The 15,654-nt window shown below is 39.1% G+C and overlaps 1 protein-coding gene across 2 annotated transcripts in view; it reads right to left on the bottom strand.

Moving 5' to 3' along the window:
* Positions 1–6,815: 6,815 nt before the first annotated feature.
* The window catches only part of CHGA (chromogranin A), a 131,132-nt gene continuing 122,293 nt past the window's right edge, over positions 6,816–15,654 (bottom strand). For both annotated transcript variants that reach the window (XM_074289656.1, XM_074289655.1), the window contains 3 exons: positions 13,756–14,217; positions 10,146–10,603; positions 6,816–7,300 (listed from right to left, as the gene is read on the bottom strand). In XM_074289656.1, the coding sequence (XP_074145757.1) occupies positions 7,217–7,300; positions 10,146–10,603; positions 13,756–14,217 (1,004 nt within the window). In that variant the 3' untranslated portion in view covers positions 6,816–7,216. The remainder of the gene's footprint in view (positions 7,301–10,145; positions 10,604–13,755; positions 14,218–15,654) is intronic.

The following is a 15,654-nucleotide window of genomic DNA, read 5'->3' as shown; positions in this document are numbered from 1 at the left end:
AGTTGGATTTTTTTCCACCCAGGAGAAAGAATGAATTTATGGAAATCTGACAGGTTCAGCTTAGTTTTTCAGCCCAGTTTAAGTGAATCTTTTTGGCCTGAGATTCAGCTTGTATAGATATCATTTCTTTTTTCTTAACTTCCATTATTCTTGTCATTGAAGCTTCTATTTTCTTACTGTTCTCAGTAGAAAATGGTTTCACTATCCTATGGAGTCTATTAAAACAATTCCCAAATTCTTGAGGTTATGAGGCCATAATAAATGGCTCTGAGTTATAAACATTTTTTCTAGCATTTATGCTCTTCGTTTCCTATGACTTGTAAGTATACCTTTTTTTTTTTTTTTTTTTTAAATATCTTTTAATGAGGCAATTAGGATTAAGTGACTTGCCCAGATCACATAGCTAGAAAGTGTTAAATGTCTGAGGTGGGATCTGACTCCAGGGCAGGTGCTTTATCCACTTCACTACCTAGCTGCCCCTCTCCCCTCCCAGATATGGCTTTTTTTGGCTGAAACAATTGGGGTTAAGTGACTTGCCCAGGGTCACACAGCTAGGAAATGTTGTGTCTGAGACTGGATTTGAACTCAGGGTCTCTTGACTTCAGGCCTGGTGCTCTATCCACTGCACCATCCAGCTGGTTTTAAATGACATTGTTGGCTCAAGACCTGCATATGTTGGCATTTAGAAACAGAAATATTAGATGACCATTGAGAAGTCTAACTTAGTTCCTGTTTATCCTTTCCCTTAATTGTCCATAAACCAGATTAGCCTTTAGTCTTAAGGGGAGAGTGGGAAGGAGAACTTTTGACAGGTTAGGTTGATAGCCCTTGTGAGTTGGAAAAGTCAGCTTTGCATTCTTGTAAATATATATATATATATATATATATATATATATATATATATATATATATATATATATATGTATGTATATATGTATATGATGGTTTTTTGATTAGCCAGGCAAGGACAGGCTCACAAATTGTAGCCAGGGAAGTAATAGTCTAAAGAAAAGAAATAGTTTTAAAAGAAACATTACAAAAGTGGTAGGTGCCCTGGTGTTGAGTTGTAAGACTTAACCTAGTAAGAATTGCTTTGCAGGGAGAAAGGGGTAACATTAGCTCTCTTTGTCCAACTACCACTGATTACTGGTTTCGCAGAGGATTTCAGGTGAAATTCCTTCCCCCAGATGATTGTGTTTCTGTCTATGGAACTTCCATTTGTGTTCAGTGACATTTCCCAACATGACTATTGGTAGGAGGGAGCAGATAAAAACTAATGCACTTTGTTCTTGGAACACCAGCCAGGCCGTTTATTGAAATCAGATGACTTCTAAATCCAGGGTGTGAAGAAGAACCTGTTTCAAAGAGGCCAGTCTATTAATTTTTGCCACTTAATAGCCAAATAAATCTCCAGCCCTTTCTTTTTTACTCCCTAAACTGTCCAGACCTTTCAATTTGATTTAAACAGTTGAGATATAGGAAGCAGAATTGATTTTTCAATTGACTGGTAAATTCTGTTTTAGCTTAAGTACTCAGATTCCACCACCCCACATCCCCTATTTTTTAAATGAATAGACTGTCAATTACGTAGTAGGAAATAGTTGATAGGTGATTCTAACACACCTGCTGTGAGAGTCCAGTTAGCCATCTCTAAAGTTTTGTCTTAAAATTGCTTTTAGTTGAAGTGTAGTGAAGCATTAATGGTATTGAAATTGCAATCCCTTTCCCCTTGAAATCTGTGAAATTGTTTCCTAAGACATTAGAGCTTCTATTCAACAGGGAGTCATTTCTCATGGTAGATTTTATAGATTTTTCATTTGTTTAGATTTGCCACTTTTTTTTCTTTGCCCTCTACTTCCAGAACCACATGGATTTATCACCAGCAAGAACTAATTTCCTCCCAAACATAGTTTCTGACATATTGAGTTCATTTGGATTCAAATGGAAATGAGACTTGGGTTCAAGACTCAAGACTATCATGTAATAAACTTGTGGTCCTAGACAAGTCACTTGTCCTTTATTTATAGGATGATAGGATTAAAGGTGGATTTATTTAAGGATTATTTAGGCCACTTTCTTAGCTTCAATATCTACGTAATATCAATTAATGGGACTGGAATATATTCTTTGAGAAGTCCTTACAGTTCTGGCATTTTGATGAATAACTGTCTCCTCTGAGCAAATTCAAGATTACCCAAGTGAAATTGATTCTCAGTCCTCATTGCAAAATTTTCCATTTTTTCCCAGATATTTTAGAGCAGGCAGTCATCCACTTTTGTCCCGTAAGTTTTATGCAATCTAGGAGAGATAGCTAAGCAGTGCTCATAAAACCAAGGACATCTTGAGATGCAGTAAACTTAAGTAACTGATTAAGTAACTGGCATTGATGGCTGGGATCACTACATTTATTGCAGCTTCCAAAGTGTTGGACTTCTAGGACCATGAAAGAAAGGGTCTCTCTTATAGGGTTCTGTTGTCTAGGGACATAGAAATGTCTGTTCTTAGTGAAATGTAGAGCTTTTTCCATTTTTTCTTATCATTGCCTTTGTTTCCTTTTGCATTCGAACCCAAACATTAATTAGAATCCTTTTATTCAGGGGTTCTCAAACTATGGCCTGCAGGCCAGATGCAGTGGGCTGAGGACATTTATGCAGCCCCTTGGGTTATGTTAAATGGGCTGAGGGCAAAGACGGTGTGAGCTTTTATTTTTACTATAGTCTGGCCCTCCAACAGTCCTGAGGGACAGTAAACTGACCCTCTATTTAAAAAGTTTGAGGACCACTGCTTTTATTGTTCTTGTTGAAAGACATGGTTGTTTACAAGTTTTGTCTAATTTGATGGCCAAATGCTTCAAACCCACCATATTCTCACATCTCCTTGGGAAAAGACTATAAAGGCATATAGAAATATGAATATACACTCTCCTTTATCCCCTCCCCTATTCTGCTAATCCTAATTCCTTCATACCATCCTCACCCTTCTATATCCTTTGCATCCTTTGACAATCCACAAAGCCTAGCATTGCTCCATTAGACTTCTGAGGGAACGTTTCCCCCAGATTTTAAAGCATTCCTCCTTTCCCCATTGCTCTATTCCATTCAGGGCACTATAAGAAATCATATCCCTCTGTCTGATTCATACTCTTCCTAACAAAGATCATTCAGCAGTGATTTGATGAAGATATAGTTCCAACTTTGTGGTGTTTTCAAAAACAAAAGCAAAAAAATCAGTGTTTTGTGATAATGTAATTTACTTAAATTGTGTTCACAGGCATCCATTATCAAAAGTCCAAACTTGTTTTGTACTTAATTCATGTGTGTGTGTGTGTGTGTGTGTGTGTGTATATATATATATATATATATATATATATATATATATATATATATATATATATATATATATAATCATGGTGAATTATAAAAACCAAAAATTTTTGTTGGAAATTTGAGTTTATTGCATGCTTTCATACATGTGATAATGATGAAGACCATGGCATCTATTCACTATCATTTTTTGGGGAGCGGATAAAGTCCTCTTTTTTAATTTGCCAACCCTTGTGATAGATGCGATTTTGATTTTAACAGTCACTAGTGGATATAGTAAGTATTGTAATTGTTATTTCTGTAATTGTTTTCAAGAAAAAAAAAATCCTATTTGAAACACACCAAGAAATAAATGCCTTACGACACCAGGGTATGGGTGTGGTTAATGCTGAAGTGCTTCATCCAAGACTTTCTGACACCAGCTGGCCAAGTGACTATAGACCAGTTACTTTCTCTTCAGTAAAATGAGGAATTGAACTAGGTGATCTCTCAAGTCCCTTCCAGCCATGACACTCTGGGTTCTAAGGTTCATTTTCGTTTTAGCCTGTGATTCTTTACCTCACTTCAGCTTGTCTAAGAGCCTGGGTTGGGTTCTTGAGCCCTGATTTGGATGCTGAAGCTTAGCTGGAAAATCTCTTTACATAGTGGTATCAGGGCCTTTGGTACTCTATGCCAATTGGAGCTTTTGCTTTGGAATCTTTTCTGCCCCGCGCCCCCCCCCCCAATTTTTTGACTCCCAGTGCTGCTGCTGAGATAGGATAAGTTTTCTTCAACGTGTTGGACATGGTATCCAACAGGACAAGAGGATATGACTGTGAAAAGTGGGCTTTGCTGCCTATTGAAACTATCTTTGCAGGACCAATAATAGGCAAAACCCTGGCAGGATTCCAGATCTAGAAACAAAGGTTTGTAATTCTCCACTTTGTCATCTTAGCCAATTTAGTTTTAGGTAAGGTGGTATCAGAGCCCTGAGGCTGACTGTATCTTTCTTTCCAAAGATCTGTACTCAAAGGCTGAGAGCACCTGCTTCAGCAATGCCCCCATGAGGTTTAAAGAATACACATTAAGAGGTCTGTACAAAAGGATCAGAAGAACTATCTCTGACCTAGTTCTTAATAATCAACATGATTATGTTCTTGTCTGCACATGTATCTGACTTTGGGCATGTTCCTAGCCTGAGTCTGTTCACTACTATATGCAGTTAAGTGGTTGGAGGTTCAGTAACCTTCCTTCCAGCTTTAGCATTCTGTGGTTCTATATGACATGAAGTTTTTTTTTTTTTTAATAGCTTTTTTATATGCAAAGCATATGCATGGGTAATTTTTCAACATTGACCCTTGCAAAACCACCTGTTCCAAATTCTCCCCTCCTTTTCCCCAACCTCCTCTCCTAGATGGCAGGTAATACCATATATGTTAAATAATGACATGAAGTTTTAAAAACTAAGCTCTTTAGTCTGGGAACCAGGTGTGAAAAATTGCAGTAGATTCCTGGTTCTGTATAGACATGAGTTTCTAGGCATCAACTCCTACCCTTGGAGTTGGTTCAGGGAGATTTTGTCTTTATTCCTGAAGACTTCCATTCTGTGCTACTATTTAGTAAAAATAATACTTTCTTTGAATTGAATTCTAAACCTAGAGGCATTAGGTTCTGAGGTATCTTGGTTCTACCATTTTTTGCCTACCATTGCCACCATCTTGATATAATTGATCTGTCACCTTCTTTCTCTCTCCTATCCCCTTGAAGGAGCCATGATTTGCTCACATTATGTTAGCAGAGGATAAACTTTGGCTAAGTCTACCAAGTAAGACTAGTGTTTGATTGTATACCTGTTGTTTATGAACCAACTAGCAGAGTCAAACTCAGAAAAGCTCGTCATCAGAAAGGCTATCACGTGATCACACTTTTTTTTTTTTTTTGGAGCCACTGGAACTTTCCCAAACTTTGGAGGGAGTATTCATATTGATGAATCAGGATCTTTCATAAAGAAACCAACTCAGTCCCAGATGGATACCTGAATTATCCTTTGATAGCTTGAACAACAGGATATTGTATATGTAAATTTATTTAGGTGGGAATGCCAGTCTTCTTATATTGGCTTAATTTTTCTATTAGCAATTCATATTTTGTCACTTAATCAGATCGATCTATATTTGTGTAAAAGGTGTTTTGAAATTGTTGGCTGTAATGTGCACACACACACATATATATATATATGTTTTGGCAAATAGAAGTATTTTACATGGTCTGTAGATATAAATGGAATTTCTCCATCTGCTGAATTTTGATGTCAAATAAGAAATATTGATGATTTGTATGATTTTATATTGTGGTATTTTGCTAAAGTTGTTGATTGTTTTAGTTAGATTTTTATTTGACTGTCCAGGTTTCATTCAACTCTTATTTAGAAAAGTGTTCATTTTGCTTTTTCTTCGCCTGGATTTGTTTCTTCAATTTCTTTTTTTTGGTGGGGAGTAGGGTCTTATTACTATAACTAGTATTTCAGCATAATACTAAGTAGTAAAAGTAATAATAGACATACTTGCTTTATCCATGATCTTATTGAGGCCTCCAATTTTATCCCATTATCTTCAATGCTTTAAGTAGCTTACTTACTATTTTACATTACACTGCATTAATACTATGCTTTGTAGTGTTGTCTCTGTGTGTGTGTTTTAAGCAGGATTGGGTATTACATCTTGTCAAAAGCTTTTTTTCTCATTTATTTTATTTATTTTATTTTTTGTTTATTTTTAAATTTTTTTTCCCTGAGGCTGGGGTTAAGTGACTTGCCCAGGGTCACACAGCTAGGAAATGTTAAGTGTCTGAGACCAGATTTGAATTCGGGTCCTCCTGAATTCAAGGCTGGTGCTCCATCCACTGTGCCACCTAGCTGCCCCTTTTTTTCCTCATTTATTGATGAAACTTTAATTCACCAAATCTTAAACTACAATTACCTAAACTGCTATCCTTTCTTGGTAACCTTCCTTGGTTAAATGGCACAGTGACCAAGCCTACTCTCCCTGCCTAGAGTAGGAAAAGGGACAGAAAGAACTTGGAGCATCATAGCATCAGGAGTTAGAAAAGAAATTGGAGATTATCGTCTAATCTTAAGATCTAATAGACAAGAATGAAATGCAACCCATGTCACCTCTTTCTCTGCAAGAGTTGCTAGTGCTGCATATCTTAAGACCTCATTGGAAAGACAGGACATATTGGTAGCTAGGCCATTTCATCCTTCTGGGTCAGTGTAAGTCAGACTAAGTTGTGCCCATCTTTACTTAATTCTGCAGAAGACAAGGACATAGAGTAAAACTGGAGAGCTCATCTAATTTACCCTTCTTATTTTCCCAGTGTTATACCAAGAAACGAGAGAAGGACTTTTAACCTTAGCCACCTAATTCTAATTGCAGTATTCTTTCACCCATGTCATAGATGGCCAGCCCTCAACCTAAAGAGAGAGTCAAAGAAGAAGCAGGGAGCCCATTGGAGTTTTATTTTTCTTTAGATAAATTTTATATAGAATATATTACAGTCAGAAGTCTTTGACTTTAATCCAAAGAGAACAAGTTATTGCAGTTTTATCAGTGGATCTAACAGTGATAGGGAAATAATCTAGAAAAGCTATATCATTGTTATCTTGAAAATGATAACTGTTTGGAAGCCAACACAAAGTGCATTGAAGAAGCCTTGGGATGGGGAAGAAGTGCACCAGGGGACAGAAACTCAAGAATGAAAAAGCAGATTAGGCGAGTATCACAATGGCATCGGGGACACTCTCTCCCTGCCCCAACCTCCCTCCCCTAGCCCATTTATAATTGACTTGGGAAATGAAGAGGCAAGGTGAAGAGGAGTAAATTTCTGGGCATTTTGTGGGATCCTACATCAGCCATTCAGCCTCTCCGCAACTCATGGAGTTTATGGGCAACCTTCTCCAGCTCTGCTTCTATGGCTGCTAGACTTTCCAGCTCTTGATCCTAGAAAACACAAATGGAAAAAGAATTAAGGTCCATCCACTGGTTCCCTTTTTGCAATCCTCGTAAATTTTAGTTAAGAAGTTGCTGCTGGAAGGAATTTCCAGAGGTCATCTAATCTAGCCTCCAGATAGAGCTACACCTAATTTACCAGTCAGATGGGTGCTATGCCTTCGTTTCTAGAGCAACTGGAAATGTGAACACACAAGTCATATTTACTATGAGTGGGACCAAGCTTAGGACCCTCTATTCTGACCCAAACCCAAAGTCAAGAATGACTTGGGATTGAATTTCAGCTCTGATATTGAATTGGATTTGTGACCCTGGGCAAGTCAAAAAAATAGCTAACATGATTTGTACTACCCTCCTTATGGAGTTACTGTAAGATAAGCACCTTATAAACTTAAAGGCATTATAGAAGTATAAGCTGCTATTATTATTGTGTTGAAAAATCACTAATCTTCACAAATTATGGGGCTTTGGGACTTAGAAATGACCTTGAAAGCACAGATAGCTCATTGGGGAAAAGCCTTGAGTCTCCTTTACAGCAATTCTGACAAGTGGCTTTCACCACTTGGAAGACCTTCAGCAGCTGGAGCTTGTGACCAGAAACTATAATGCCTATTAGAACATCTTTCTCACACTAAGTCAAAATCTGCCTTCTTTTAACTCCAGATCAGAGGATTTTAGAGTTAAAAAGAACCTCAGAGTTCATATAATTCAATCCCTTTCTTTTACACACAAAGAAGACCTGAGTGAAGTAACTCAGCTTTCTCACACAGAAATTAAGTAGCAAAGCTGAGAGTCAAAAGTCTAAACTCTACAACTGGAAAGCTGGCATCCTTTTCATTTTATCCCCATGGATACCCCATGGTCTTAGTGCTGCCCACTGGGGACAAGCAGAACAAGACCAAGCCATCTTTCTTGTTACTGCTCTTTGAACAAAAATCCTTTCTGCCCTGAGTGCCTAGTTATGGTACTCTAGTAAACTAGCTGGGGAAAAGAAGCTAGATAGTAAGAATTGCTACCACCTCTGTTAAGTGCTGAAGGAGTTCACAGGAGGACACAAGTAGTGGGTACTGAAGTAGTTAGGGAAGGCTGGTTAGACTATAGGGGTTTAGGAAGTACTCTTCTCTGCAAGCTGATATGGCTATTTTTTTTTTTTTTTGAATGAAACCTAGTCCATCTAGCTTTTTACCAAGGATCTCTCTACCAAAGTGGACAATTGCATCAGAATTGTCTAGCTCACTGAGGGTCTAAGTAACTTACCTTGGGCCACACATCCAGTATATGTGTCAGAGGGGGCACTTAAACCCAGGTTAGAATTTGGAATGTTAACATAGTACCTCTAAAATAGAGCTTTCTATTCACTAAAGCAAGCTGCCTCTCCAGAGGTAATCTCTTCCTGTGGGGACTAAACTTGTCACAGTAATGTATGAATGTCCTGGCCTAAGATCCCAACTATTCCTTGTGAGTTAAGGTATCTACTTTCTGAGACAACAATACCCTGATTTAAATACCTAGGAAAATCTCCTACTCTTTTGGAAGCCTTTAGAGATCAAGTGCAACAACCTTCTTTAACATATGAGAGAACCAGGTTTCAGAGACTGAGTGACTTGTCTCAAGTCACATAGCTAATAAGGAATGAAGCAGAGACTTCCTTGAAACATTAGAACCTGGTGGGGTTTTGCTTCTACCTGTTTCTGGCCTCATTTGGAGCTCTTTCTCCTACTCCAACCCCTACCACTTTTAGAATGGGACAGTTCCTAGGGGCCACAAAGCATTGACCCCTCGAGCTTACTTTGCTGTAATAAGGGTCATTTCTAGCCCAACACCCTTCCCCATACTTAATGCTTTCCTGGGGATACCATACCTCCTAGGGAGACAGTATTGATTGATGCAGTAGAATATTGGGGGTGACGGGTACTGCAGAGAATAGAGCTAGAAGACTAACTTCAAATGCCACCTGAAATTTACCTGACCAGGTCTGTAACCTTGGGCAAGGTCACTTTACCTTTTGCTTCAGTTAAATGGGGATAACAAGAGCACTTACCTGCCAAGGTTGTTGTTGTAAGGATTTAAATGGGATAATTGTAAAGTATTTAGCACAGTGTCAGACTCATAATAGATGCATAAAATATATTATAGTAGTATTGGAGTTGGAGTTAGAGGATATGGATTTGAATACCAGATTTGCTACTTGCCACTTGTGTAACTTTAGGCAAATCAATAGCTTTGGAGGTCTTGGTTTCCTTGTCTGTAAAATGAAGGGGTTGGGCTAGTTGGCCTGAAGTCCTTACCAGTCCTATAGTATCTGGAGGACAGAGGCTGCTCCCAATTTAGATCTGTCCTAGGAGTCAAGGATTACACTGAGCAGGTACTTCAAGTTGAAAATACTAGTTTGGAGTTGGGAGAAGAAATCTTCCTGCATAGGGAATGAACCAGAACACTCAAGAGGAATCCCCAAGAACTGTCTTATTCAAGACCTTCCTAAGAGCTGAAAAGGATCTTGGTGATCCTTTAGTCCAATCCTATCATGTTTTAGGAAAGAACATACACCTGAGGGAAAAGAAAGAATTTGCCCCAGATAATACAAATATTCCAAGTAGAGCAGGAATTTAAATCCCAACCCTCTGGCTTCAGTATTCTTTCTTTATGCTTCATAGTCTTGGGTCATACAACTACTGCTTGACCTGGAACTCAAACCTGCAAGGTCCTGATTTTAAATCCAGTGGGCTTTACCTACATCAAGATATTTCTGCATTTGTTTGCTCATGGCTGCCTGCCTCTTCTTCAACCAAGCCTTTTTTCCTCTGTTCCCCCAAAAGATCCCCACTAGTCTACCCACCTCAGTTCTTCGGTTCGCGCTTCCCTCCTCTTCCTTCTTTTCATCTGGGTCTCCCCTGATAGAAAGAGGCAAGCCTGCCTCGATGCTGTCCTCTCTGGAGTGAGCTTTCCAGCTTCTCCTTGGCAGCCCCATAGGACTTCCAAAGTCATACTTGTGGGATCTGAAGGAGAGTTTCATGGATCGGTCTGGCTCTTCCTCGCTGTCACTCTCCTCCAGCCGCTTCTTAGCTGTCAGCTCTCTGGCCAGCTCGTCCATCTTGTTCCATCTCTTGGAATCCTCCCATTCTTTGGAGAGTTCCTCTTCCAGTTCCTGACTCTTGCTTTCTCTGGGGCTGAAGATGTCTTCTGTGGCTGCTGCTGCTTGTTCAGAACGTCGGCTTAGCCCCTTTTCTTCCTGGGATCTAACTTCCTCTTCCATGATCTTTTCTTCTCCATTTAGTTCCAATGCCTCTGATTGACCTGAAACAATTGATGGGAAAGAACAAAGGAAATGAGCTGAATGGAAACTGTCTCTGCTGCAAATCTTATTCCTGGCCTACTTAATTAATGACTGACTATGAGTTTTGCAGAGAATCCTTTCCTAAGTTCCTTCTCTGCTGCTGGTTTATCTGTGGGAGAGGCTCGTGAAGGCACTGAGTGATAATGAGGATAAAACTGAACTGTGTTGTTACCACATACCAAACCTAGCAGGATTGTTTCTGAGGCAGATTGAAAATGACATACAAGGATTATCATCCTAATCTCTTTCCTTGAAGGAAGAGTAACTCCTGGAAAATCCTTTAAAAGAAAGAAAATAAGCATTTATTAAATACTTTCTATGTACCAAGAACTGGGCTAAATGCTTGCAAATATCTCATTTAATCATCTCAATTATGGGAGAAAAGTGTTATTATTATTATCTACATTTTATAGATAAGAAAACTGAGGTAGACAAATAAAGTGACTTGTCCAGACTATCCAGCTAGTCTGATCTGAGACTGGATTTGAACTCAGGTTTTCCTGTTCCCTAGTCAGTTAGCACATTTTTTTTTTCTTTTTTTGCAAGACAATCAGGGTTAAGTGAGTTGCCCAAGTTCACTAGTAAATGTCAAGTGTCTGAGGCTGGATTTGAATTTGGATCCTCCTGGACCACTGCTTTGACCAATGCACCACCTCGCTGCCCCTCAGTTAGCACTTCTTGTGCTAACATAATATGTCTTTCTCTTTTTTTGTAGTATATTTTTAATACACATTGTTTTATGAATCATGTTGGAAGAGAAAAATCAGAGCAAAAGGAAAAACCATGGGAGAGAGAGAGAGGAAAAAAAAAACAACCCAACAACAACAACTTCTTATTCTGAATGGCATTTTCTGTCCGAAGTCTATTGGGATTTCTTTGAATTACTGAACCACTGAGAAGAACCAAGCCTTTCATAGTTGATCATCACACATTCTTGCTATTATTGTGTACAACCCACATTCTATTTCTAAGGCCCCTTCCAGTATGAACACTTTATGTCAGCCAACATGTATTTATTAAGCTCCATGCCAGGCATGGTTTTTGATAGCCTATGTTTTTATATTCTATATTCTAAGATCTCTTCTTGCTCTAATATTTGATGTTCTGTGTGCTGACATTCCCAAGTTCTAGGGTCCTTTCAGATTTGGGAGATTTTTGTGAATGTTCATGAGTATTTTGTGAATAATCTTTAACTTCCTGTTGGTCCCTCTTTGGCCTCAGAATCATTTGGAGTTGGTAGACTTGGTTCCAATCATAGGGCACCTGGAGGATCAAAAAACCCTTAAGGAAGCCATGTTTAGCAACTGATTAAGGTATTTGACAGAGTATAGACTTGAAAGTTAATAAGCACTGTCTTCAAAATAGTGATAGAGGGAATGCCTTCTGTTTATTTCTTATTTTACAAGTGAGGAAACCAAGGCTTACTGCAGATGTGGGACTTGCTCAGAATCAAGAAGCTAGCTAGGGGCAGGCTCAAATTCGAATCTTTTCACTTCCATGACCAGGCTGCCTTTCCAGGATGCACACTGGATGCACACTTGCCACCAAGTAAAGATGGCCACTAGATAACATGGCCATAGAGGTCAAGAAGACCTGACCTCAGGCACTCGTTAGCTAGGCAAATCTCTTTCCACTGTGTGCCTCAGTTTTCTCATCTGAAAAGGAGCTGACAAACCACTCTCATATCTCTGCCAAGAAAACTCCAGTTGGGATCAGGAAGAGTCAGACAGGGCTGACCCAAGTGAATAACAAAAGATAGGAAATAGAGAGATGATTTAGGGCTTTCTCTGTTTCAGTTCACTAAGTACCTCCACGTTAACCCGGTTCCTACTGCACTCCATTCTTGCCATGTGTATTCTTAGTTTTGTGTATTTATTCAAGTTATTTTCCCAACCTAGGATGCTCATCCTTCTCTTCTCAGCCTACCTTAATCTTGCATTTTATTCTACAAGGCTCAAGTTTCTTCTATTATTGCCATGAAATCTTCCCTGAATGACTCCTATAGCTGTCAACATCTGCTCCTGTGAACTCCTCACTCATAATAGCTACGCCAATCTTAAAGCCCTCAGCATTTACTGTTTTGTTGATTTCTTTGACTTTTTGTGTATATGCTTCATCTTTTTTTCCATTCACATTTCATTTTCTGAGACTACACCATGTACCAGAAAGAGTACTGACCTTAAATCGGGAAATCTGGTGTTCCCATCACAGTTTTAACACATTTTACTTTTATTGGGAAAGTAATTTCCTTATATGAACCTCAATTTCCTCATCCATGAAATGGAAATACTTCCATTACCTACCTCAAAGTTATTATAAGGAAATTATCTGGTAAGAATTAAAATGTCTTTTAAACATTGGCCTTTTGTGACTCATTTATAACATCTTAGGTTGTGAGCTCCAAGGGGCTTTGCTCCAATGTGGCCTTAAACTCATTCATTTCATAGATGAGGGGCCAAGGCCCAGGGCTGTTGACTTGTCTAAGCTCAAAGAGTCAATAAAGTGCTAGTCAAAATTTTGACCCAGGTCCTGACTACCTTCAAAGCCAGTGTTTTTTCTATTGCACTGTGCTGCAAACACTGTTGTTTTAGTGGAAATAATAATAAAAGCCACTGATGCATATCTAAGTGTAAAGCATTTTACATTATTTCATTGGATCTTCCTAACCCCCTGTTAGGGTGTAAAGAAGGATAGAAGGTAAATATCCTATCCTTTGGTCTTATGTCTTTTTGTTTGAGGCACCATGCCATAATAGAAAAAGCACTGAGCTGAGAATTAAAAGACTTGAGTTCAATTCATAACACTTATATTTAATATCTTTAGATGTCATTGAACTCATCTCTAAAATGGAGAGAATAATACTTGACCTATGTCCTTATAATGGTGGTTGTGGTTTAAGGGCAATTGTGAACTGGACAGTACTTTTTAAATTAGAGGTCTTGTCCTTATTTTAACCCTCAAACCAAGTCTAGCTCTCAATTGCAAATTCATTGAAAAGGGATTTACATCAGTTTGTCCCCAGTGGTGGGCAAATACAGCGCCAGGAATTTACTGGGGAAGTATGGTCACCCCAGATTATAGGATACTTATTATGGGACTCTGCCATACATACTATCTCTCCTTGGAGTCTCCTCACTCTCATCAAGGCTTGAGCTGGTCCGGAGTGCTCCAGTGGGACCTTCTTCATCCAATGCTGGTTTATTTCCCTCTTGGGCCAGAGGGGCTTCCTCTTGCTCCTCATCCTCCTCTCTTTCCACATGGGTGTTCTCATCTCTCTTGGAACTTTGTTCCTCCTCTTGGAGATCCAGACCCTGCTGAGCATCAGTGGGCGACTGGTCCTTGCTGCCTTGGCTGGGCCTTGGGGCTAAGAGCTCCTCTTTGGTCAGACCACTGGCCAGAGTACTCTCCACGCTCACATCCCTGGAGGCCTTGCTGATCTCGTTCTTCTCAGATTCCTCCCTGGTTTCCTCGGGATCAGCCTCTTTGGACTGGGTCTCTCTTTCTTCCAGACTGTTTTCTTTGGGCTCAGTAGCATCTTCAGCAGGCTTCTCAGGGGAGGCATTCTGCAATTCCCCTATGAGATGGAAACAGAAAAAATAAATACATAAACAGGCCTCACGTTTACCCAGCAGACTCCTCCTGGAAAGCCAATTTCAGATGGTTAAATCAACCTTCCTGTTTTCTTCTTCTGTGATGGAATTGCGAGAGTCCTTCCTGTCATTCACTCATTCATTCATCCTTTATTAAGCACTTCAGTGTGAGATGCACTGTGGTGACTAATGGAGTAAGTACAAGATCTAGAGTCCCTGCTCTCATAGAGCTTTAGTCTAGTCATGTAGCCTGTAACTTCAGATCTCTAACCTTTCCAGGGTTACTTGGTTAATCATACACTATAGTGCTTCCTGGATTGCAAAGAGAACAGCAACATTGTTGATGATACATGATTTAAGGTCAGGCAGTCTATTGTAATGGATAGAGTACTAGATATAGAGCCCAGAAGTTCTGGGTTCAAAACCTGCTGTGACATTAGCTTTATGGCTCTAGGCAAGTCACTTACCTTCTCTGGTGCTTCAAAGCATTTCCTAAAATTTACATATAACAAAAGATGGGTTACATAATTTGCTTTATAGTGAGGGAGGCTCTGGCACAGTTAAGTGAAGTGATGGTTAAGTGAATGTGAAGGTTTTCACAAAACCTTCATATATTTGCATAAGGATTTAAAAAATCATCATTAGTAAACACTTCATTTAAACTATTAGATGTTGTAATGGACTCCATAATAGATAGCTCAGTCCATAGGATGCTAGGCACAATCAGGAAGACCTCAATTAAAATTCCACCTCATACACCTACTATCTCTATGCCTAATTCCACTGGAGAAGGAAATGGCAAAACATTCTTGTATCCTTGCCAAGAAAATCCCATGGACAGTGTAGTCCATGTATCAACAATAATAGATTGCACTGACTAGCATAAAGGAGGTTAGACTAGAAATTGGAAAACTTGGGTTCAGATAATAATAATAATAATAGCAAAAATTCATATAGCAGGTTTACAGTATGCTTTACAAATATCTCATTTCATTCTCACAACAAATGTGAGGAAAGTACCGTTATTCTCATTTTACAGATGAAGAAACTGAGGCAGACAGGTTGAATGACTTGTTCTGGGTCATACAGATCTGAGGCAGGATTTGAATTCAGATCTTCCTGACTCTAGCTATCCACTTCATTACCCAGATGCCTAGTCTCAGACCCTCCCAACTTGAACCAAGTCACTTAACCGCTTTATGTAATGGGGACAATAATTCTGACCCTATTCTTTATTCAATGGAATTTTGATTTGACCATTTTGTCTTGAATCCTGTTGGATTCCTGTTGGAATTCTGCTATCACTTAATTAAAAGGACTTCTTTAAAATTACAGAATTATAGAAACCTAGTATTGGAAGAAGAAACTTCAGAAGCGAATCTAATCCTACTAGCCCCTAAAACAAATCCCCAACAGGGCTC

This window comes from Sminthopsis crassicaudata, chromosome 2 (genome assembly GCF_048593235.1).
Source record: "Sminthopsis crassicaudata isolate SCR6 chromosome 2, ASM4859323v1, whole genome shotgun sequence".
Lineage (NCBI taxonomy): Eukaryota > Metazoa > Chordata > Mammalia > Dasyuromorphia > Dasyuridae > Sminthopsis > Sminthopsis crassicaudata.
This window is presented reverse-complemented; position numbering and strand designations above follow the sequence as displayed.